At 31.1% G+C, this 9,121-nt stretch overlaps 1 protein-coding gene across 1 annotated transcript in view; it reads left to right on the forward strand.

The window, feature by feature from the left end:
- The window catches only part of LOC106054054 (acylamino-acid-releasing enzyme-like), a 68,694-nt gene extending 59,921 nt beyond the window's left edge, over positions 1 to 8,773 (forward strand). The window contains exons 22-24 of the mRNA XM_056025485.1: positions 1,741 to 1,843; positions 6,531 to 6,637; positions 7,451 to 8,773. Of these exons, the coding sequence (XP_055881460.1) occupies positions 1,741 to 1,843; positions 6,531 to 6,637; positions 7,451 to 7,568 (328 nt within the window). The 3' untranslated portion in view covers positions 7,569 to 8,773. The remainder of the gene's footprint in view (positions 1 to 1,740; positions 1,844 to 6,530; positions 6,638 to 7,450) is intronic.
- The last annotated feature ends 348 nt before the right edge of the window (positions 8,774 to 9,121 follow it).

A 9,121-nucleotide genomic window follows, 5' to 3' on the forward strand; every position in this document is an offset into this window, starting at 1 on the left:
TTAAAGAATTCATTCATATGATGTCAAAGGAAAAAAAATTCCACTGCGTCACAATGGGCTAGTAACAAAATAAATGTTTTTATTAACACAAGAGATTTAACGAGGGTTCATAGTCTCTAGTGCAATGAGCTCTAATAAAATTCATTTAAAGATATTATAAATATATTTTTTGTGTGCATTTTGTCTGTCAGTCTGTCCGTTCATCATGTTAATATCGAAAATAAAAACAACTAAAAGCTATTGAAAATTTGATAAAACTTTAATTTTCCTTCTAAAACATCACAATAGTTTTAAATACATATAATAGATTGTTCCAGATGTTTGTATATATAGTGACAGAAAAAGAGAATTCTAGATAAATCTAATACTGTTAATTAAATTTTTGGAATGGTCTTATATGAAAATTAGCCTTGGGGATCGATTTTTATACCATGTTTGGTGTTAGGAAGTTTTTTTCCTAAAAAATCGGAACATAATATAATATTAACAATAATTAGATTTTAAAACGGTTAGCTAGAAAATTAAATGTAATGTATGACAGAAGTGCGATTTTACATAGAGTTAGAATGTTTTTCATAAAAATTCGGAACAACCGATGTTTTTAAAAAGATTATTTGTTTTATTTATTAGAAGAGGGATTTTAAACAGTTATTTGTGTTAGTAGATTTTTCATATAAAATTCTGAACAATGTTGGCGATGATTTTTAAGAAAATTTAAGTAATGTAGGTTGATTTCTTTTTCAAAATTAAATCCGGAACATTCTTTACAGATTAAAAAAAACTTCTCTTATGTTTCAGCAAGAAAATTCAATGTAAAGTAAGTCTAAAAATTGTTTTTCAATAATTGTTGCTAGTAAATTACTTTCTTATTTTAAAATTCTGAACAACCTATTGTCGATATTTTTGGAACAAAAAAAGTCAGTAGACATAAATTTGTTTTAAGTGAAAATTCGGAGCAATTGGATATAGATAATTTAACTAAAATGACTTATTGTCCAATAATATAAGGGTAATGTAATTTTAAGTCAATGATGCTATTTCAAATAATCATTTGACAAAATTTTTTATTTATAAAACAACTTCCGAAACAACTTCATAGTTCATAGGAAGGAAAGTACATGTAACATAAGTTAGAAGAGCAAACAAACATTCGATGGCATTGATTTGTTTTTCACAAAAACATCCGGAACAATCTATTATAGATACTTAAAACTATTGCAATGTTTTGGAAGGAACATTGAAGGTTAAATCAGATTTTCAATAGTGTTTAGTGTTGTTGTTGTTTTTCATATAAACGTGATGGACAGACCGACCAAACAAACATAACACACAAAAATTAGTAGCTTTTATCCTGATGGGGGCACTAAATAAAAAATAAATAAAATCTGATTATTTAAAAAAATTTAAGGAATTAGTTTAGCACCATATCATGCCGCGGCGTTACACTAAATAAGGACAGTTTTAAATAAAGCCACCCCAAGGGTAGCCAGACTTGTTTAGATATAGATCAAAGCTATGTTTACTTAATTATATATTTTAAAAATATATATATTTTTTTTTTATTATTTCGATCCTTTGGCGTTAATTATTCAAGCATTATATGCAGAATAAGCAAATTGATACTAAAGTTTTTATATAAATATTTTTTTTTATTTTTTTATGAAAATTTTAATGTAATAAAAACTAAACAAATTAGATATAGACATCTATTAAATCTTTTTTTTTTCTTTTTTAAATTAGGGTATTTGCTCAGTGTGGACTGGCGTTTAATTACTCTTCAGTTGCAGATGATCAGATCTTACCACATTTGTGGCTGCGTTCCCCATTAGCATATATTAACCAGGTAAACATAATATACTAGCATTTGATTCATTCATATTTATCATGCACCAATGATCTTCAGTAGTCCTTTTTGTTCCTTAACAAAGTTTAAAGATGACAGGGCTTGCTTAGCTTTCACAGAGCTCAAGCAGAAGTAATTATTTAAGAGAAATAAACAATAAAAAAAATACTTTAATGACAATTTTTTTTATATTGAGTCAAAAAAACAAAGAAAAGATTGTCGACTTCCAAATACAACGAAAAAAAAATATATTGTTTCAGTAGCTGGGTAGGGCATTGAAATAGTTCAAAGCTTTAAGTACCTCAGAAATGTGTTAGACAATAATTTAAATTTCATTGCAAGCACAGATTACATCACCAAAAAGGACAACAAATATTAAGGCTACTAAGAAATGTCCTCCCTTAGTACTAGCAAAAAAGCCTTGTCAATGTTTTATCATGCTCACATCTGCAGTGTTTTATGTTTCAATATCACTGCCTGGTTTGGCAATCTGAACATAAAAAATAAACTTTATACAATTTTTAATGTTGCAAAATAAGATCATAGGCAACAAACAAAATACACTTGGACACCTATTTCTTACAAACATTGCTTAGAAAGCTATACAAATTTGAAGCATAAAAGTCACCCTCTTCTTCATGATTTTAACATTTGACCATCACAAAGAAGATAAAAGACACTGATCACAAAAACAAATAGACACAAGAACTCTTTTATTCCTTGGGCAATTAAATTGTTGAAATGTAACTTACTCTAAATTTTACAACAAACTGGGGTATGAATGTATATTTTGTGTGCAAATATATTAATTGTTTGCTCAAATTATGTATTGTTATTTGTAATGCACCACTGTAAAAATAATTTCCTCACGGGTAATAAAGATTATGATTATTATCTCAAATATTTCCCCTTAGAAGGTATTTCTGTTATTGTCAGTTATTTTGTAGTACCTGCTTTAACTTAACCCTAAGGAAACATTGATAAAGATTTTTTTAAATTCAACACTTTCAAAATACTTATACAGCTATATAATAAGGATAATGGCAATGTTTTCTATGCCGAAGATAAGGATGCATGCAATGATTCACATGACTACAGACCCAGTTGCGACCTGCATATTTTCCTTCATCTCATGCAGACTGCCTTCAAAAATGGCTTTTCTTTGAGTCTCAAAAATATTTGTCCTACACCCTTTGTGAGAGCTCTCAGACTGTCTCTTTCAGAGGCCATCTGCTGCCAGCTACTTTCCCCTATGCCATTGAGGGCAAAATGGTGCCTGAGTTGATATAGCGCTTATATTACGCTGTCCACCTTGAAGATTGCCTTTAGCATGCGGTCGTCTTCCATGTGGGATAAGTGTCCAACCCAGTGCAGCTGTTGAATGGTAATTAGTGCTTCTACACTGTCCACACAGGCTTCCCGCAGAACATAGTTATTTGTAATGTAGTCTTGCAAGCCTATGGCCAGCATGAAGTGAGGGCACCTTTGAAGGAAGTGTTTGAGCAGTTTTAGATCAGTAGATTAGGTTAGATGACAAAATTGGCATTGAAGGAAGTGTTTGAGGAGTCTTAGATCCTTAGATTAGGTTAGATGACAAAATTGGCATTGAAGGAAGTGTTTGAGGAGTCTTAGATCCTTAGACTAGGTTAGATGACAAAATTGGCATTGAAGGAAGTGTTTGAGGAGTCTTAGATCCTTAGATTAGGTTAGATGACAAAATTGGCATTGAAGGAAGTGTTTGAGGAGTCTTAGATCAGTAGATTAGGTTAGATTACAAAATTGGCATTAAAGGGAAAAAAAATGTTGAAAAGAAAAAAAATACAGTTGTATTTTTTTCAATGAAATAAAAGTTGTTTTCTTATATTTGAAATCCTTCAATCCATTCACTTTCACATAGCCCTAAGTCTGTTGAACCCTTGGAACACCACACAATCTGTCCACAGTCTTTCTCCATTCCTCTCTGTCTTTTGCGTTGGATAGAATCTCCCCCAATAGAATATAGACAATAGATTTTTAAATTTAAAAAAAAAATGGGTAGATCTAACTATGAATTTTTATTATAGACCTATAAGTTAAATGACCAATCATGTAAAATTAATGTTAATATTTAGCAGAAAAAGTCACTTTCAAGTCATTGTACCTTGCCCAGTGTATTAGCTGGCTAGATCTAGACTCTATATTTGTTAAGCAAATATCTTAAAAAGAGAATAGATGAATCTAAAATACTATACAACTTAATGTAAATCTAAAATACATAATTTAATTGAAAAAGCTTTAATGCTATCTCTAGCAAGTGTTACTTCTGCGGTAGAGGGAGACATCCTCCTAATGAGTGCCCGTATGTGAAGCAACATGTGGACGTGCCTAGTCTTTTTGGTAACTTATCTTCAAACTGTGCTCCAGTGGCAACAAAGTAGTCGCGCAGACATTCATTGCAGATCTCTTAGTTTATTAATGCTGAGATTCAGAGGCTGATAAAAGAATAATTTATAAAGCCTTCAAATTCCCCTGGCAAACAAAGGTTCTAATAACAGCTAATGAGAGGCACAAAAGACGAATGGTTATTGACTATTGCCAGACAATCAACAGATTTACTCTGTTAGACACCTAATATCCCTTTCCCAAAATGGATGAATAGCACAATTTTCTGCAGCTTTTTGGATATCAAGAATGCTATCATCAGTTCTTGATTAAGAAGAAGAAAGGCCATTTACAGCATTCAAGGCTGGGGGTTAACTTACCAGTTTCAAATGGAGTGGCTTGTTTACAGCGAACTATAGATAAAATAATCAAAGTGAGATCAGCACACATAGTGAGATACTAAATTTCAAAAGGTCAGCTCAAGCCTGACCTAGAAGGATTCAGAGCCTTGTGGGAATTAAATGGTCCATTGAACCTTCAAGAACAGAAGCAAATAGTTGGCCTTCTGGCCTATTATTTGCAATGGATTCCTAATTTTTCAAACAAAATCACCATGTTAGCAAGAAATAAACGATTTCCAGTCCCTGATGAGGTCAAAATCTAAAGGATAAACTTGAGAAAGCTGCCGTTTATATCATTGATTACAGTCACCCGCTAACAGTTGAGACATAGCTGTAGCTTCTGACATAGCTGTAGCAGCTACACTTAACCAAAATGGTAGGCCTATGGCCTTCTTTACTCAGACACTATCATAAAGCTATAGAAGACACTCATTGGTGGAGAAAGAAGCTTATGCAATCTTTGAGAAAGTTATAAAGCCTTTGGATGGCTGCCTGGTCATGTGGTTTGTGCGCTGGACTGTTGTTTGGATTTATCCATGGTCCTGGGTTCAAACCCTGCTCATTTTCTTGTGTGTTGATATATCCTGGTCATTGGAGTCCAAGATATTGAGGGCTGCAAAGCATCCTCTTACTTGTGCCTCGAATATTTAGGGGTCTTTGCAGATTATCCAGGTCAAAGGTTATCATTGTAGGTCCTTGTTTTGTAGTGGGTTTTTTTTATCACAGGAGCTCCTTGATTCCATACAATTTGCTGTAACAAGAATCTGAACAAACCATCAACACTCAGTTTCTTTAGTCAAGTCATCACGTTGTTCTACGAATCCATTGCAGTGCTTAAATCTACTGTTTCACCTTACAGTTCTTTACTCACAAAACTGACTTGGAAAAGCATGTCGTTCCATAAAACAAGTGACACTAAGAATTAGTGCTACTTCAATGGTTCATACAGTGTTTCTGCTTCATTTTAAATTATCGCTTCATTAGTCTCTCAAGCTAATTCATCAAGTGTGTCACAAATTTCAGGCAATTGATAACCAGGTGCTTTGACTCTTCCCACCTTGTTTTGTACAGAGATTGGAAACATGCTTTCTGAATAGAGACTATCTCTTTGTAGATGCTGAAAAGTGTACATGCGTTGTATAGTTCAAAAAAAGGTTAACGCATCAGGGCATGTTTGGACCATGTCTGCTACCACCAGATTGTAATAATGACATGCACATGGAGTAAAATGCTCTGGAGATTTCCAGGAGCTCCAGGAAAATCAAGAAGCGACGGGTCCCTGTTATAAGTTACAATGGTTTAATTTAATAATTTACACCTAGAATTAGCGTGGGACCTATGAAAGTGTGCGGCCCACTGTGGCCGTATAGCTTAATGAAAGTTTATCAGAATTCATATTTTATAAACTTTTTACTTTAACTATGGCAAAACTGTGAGACAATAGTTAAAATTTAAAAAAAAAATATTCTTTGACCAATTATGTCAAATTTGGACAAAGTCTAACAATGTAGTAACGTGAAATTATAAAAGCATATTTATCACCTGTTTTAAAAACTTGAAGTACAGGAAGGGGTAAGCCATCTACCACCCCACCACTTTTGATCTGCCAGTGTTACTATTATCATCATCTCTTACTATTATCATCTTTTTGTTCATTAGAAGGGAGGCTTGTTAAATGCTCAATTAGGTACCAATAAATATCAATAAGAAGCATACATTTGAGTGGAACTAGTGTGAATGTATATTTTGTTTCTAAAGATGTCATGTATTTTTTAATGCACAAATTGTAAAGAAATTTCCTCATGAAAAATAAAGAATTATTATTTTTCTAAACCTTTCTCCAGCTTCTTGTTTTTCAAGGCTAATTGAGGTTGCTAGTGTTCAGTTTTTACACTATTTATTATTTATATTTGTTTTATTTCTAGATAAAGACTCCAGTTCTTTTGTTGATTGGTCTTGATGATAAAAGGGTTCCACCCTCACAAGGAAATGAACTCTATAAAGCTCTAAAAGCAAGAGGTGTAAATGTCAAGTATGCTCTTTATTTTATTTTTATTTTGGTCATATTTTGATTTAGTTGGATGACTACTAATTTTTTCCCTATTAAATCAATTATCTTGTTTTAATTTTTGCAGCAAATATTTTTGCATAAAATAAAACAGTTTTAATTCAAATCAATTAAACTGTAAGTAAAATTCATGCTCGATTGAAAGTAATTGTTATCCTCTTATCTACTAAAGGTTGTGGTTCATCTCCATGGTATTCATTTTATCTCTGTGCTCAACAGATTGCTGAATTTTCCTTTTCTTCATTTAATCAGATTTTGAGCCTGATGCCATCGGTTTTCTCTTTGGCATACATTATTAAATCAAATTGATCTTGGTTAATAACCTTTTCTTACTAATTTCCTTGCTTTTACATGAGTACCATTTAGTAGAAGCCTTTTGTTAAGGATGCTGAACTTGCCACTTGTACTGACACATGGCCAGTTCTAAAAAGATTGAAACTAATCAATGTGTGAGTTTTATTCTTTCTAGTAGCCAATGTTTTAGGACACTCAGAAACATCTTCAAATATGTTTGATGAAACTTGAGCTAGAGTTCATGAAAAAAAGGAATATACCTTTAGGGTCTTCAATACTAAACAAAGAGGACAGGCTTAACCTCAGTGTTCTGATTGGAAAGAGGAATATAAGGAAAAACAGCCAGATCTTCAAAAATTGAATCTATTAGTGCAAATTGTGTTATTTTTTATTCTGACTTAAATTTGAAAAAGGATATTTTCCTATGAATTAAATGTCATTGAAATCTATCCAGGTACCAGTCATTTGACATTTTATTTTCAGATATTTAACTTACCCTGGAAATAATCACAGTCTTAGTGAGGTGGAAACAGAGACTGACTGCATGATAAATACAATCAAATGGTTCAACACCCACCTTCTATGCAACAGCAGACAGTAAAAAGTATATTTTAAGTTTTTTTTTCCTTTAGTGTGTGTTATCATAATTATGAGATTATTAAGAGAAGTAGACATTAATGTTCAGTTGATCTTAAAACAATTTATATTTATTAGCATTCTAAGCAGTTTTAAATTCAAACATGGTACTTTTAATGAAATGAGTAAACAGATTTTCTTCTGTGTTTTCTAGTGAATAATGGTTTAACATTTCTATTTATAATTGGATGTACTGCTTTTATATATATATATATTTATATATTTGGTTATTTAGACTATAGATTGAAAAAAAAAAAAATATATATATATATATATATATATAATTTTTTTTATGTGATATTTATATCATTTTCCTGAATTTTGATTTAGCATAGTCTAGAACTGCTTTTGCATCTAATCTTAAGTGAATGTGATTCACCATTCACAATTATCTTTATCTTTTTTTTTAGCATTAAGCATTTTGCCCAGCATAATCAAAAGTGACTTATTTATACAGAGTAATAGCAGTAATAATTTCACTTGGGGAAAATCTATCCACCTTTCTTGATCCTCATATTTAATTATTGTACAGAAATAATTTCAAAGTTCAATATCATGACTTGATCCTTTAGAGTTTGGACAAATAGATTGAATCAAGGCAGTAATCTAATACATAAAACACAAATGTTTGCTTTCATCTTTCTATTGGTTTCGATATTGCTTGCCAAGTCTATCACTTTCAGATCCTTTACTTTGTCTTATGAAAGTTAAATAAATTAAAACTTACCATGTCTTTTATTAACCACTTTTTCATTTGATAAAGTTTGCTGTTTTTGTGTTGTTGTTTTTTTTAGAATTTATTTAAAAATGATTAAGTCAATCATTTTTTTAAAACAAATTACAAATTATGAAAATTGTAATTAGATTAATTAAAAATTATTTTGTCAATGAAGGGGTAGATTTTTTTTTGATTTTTTTTTGTGATTGTGAAGAATTATTTCATGGTAACATCCATTTGATGTATTTTTTAGTTGTTTATTGTTGTTGTTTTTTTTTGTTGTTTTTTTTTTACTCAAAGAAAACAAAAACAGTATAATAGTCAGGATAGTTAATTATTATAAATGCAGCTTCTCTCTAAAATGTCTTTTAGTGACACATTTCATTTGATGAACTTGTAATTATGGATGTATTTCAGTTCATAATAAAATAAAATTTATTCATCATAAATCATTGAAATGTTTCTTTGTTGAAATAAACTTAAAACTTTGAAACTTTGGTTCTTATTGTCATTTTACAAATCCATTCAAGTTTTCATTAAATTTAAAGCAAAGAGGAAATAAAATGTATTAATTAATTGGACCATGACTAGACATTACTTGAGGAAAACATTGATATAAAGTAATCTCAATAATAACAAAATAATGCTGGTCGCACATTTTTAGATGGGTTTGCTTTGGACTGTAGATCTCTAGAACCTGCTGAGGCTTTAGAGATTGAAAGGATAACTAGCTTGTTCCTATGGAGATCTCTTGAACAACTTTTTAGGATCTCTGGATATGTCTGGGATATTTAGCTAGG

Source organism: Biomphalaria glabrata, chromosome 4, assembly GCF_947242115.1.
Source record: "Biomphalaria glabrata chromosome 4, xgBioGlab47.1, whole genome shotgun sequence".
Classification (NCBI taxonomy): Eukaryota; Metazoa; Mollusca; class Gastropoda; family Planorbidae; genus Biomphalaria; species Biomphalaria glabrata.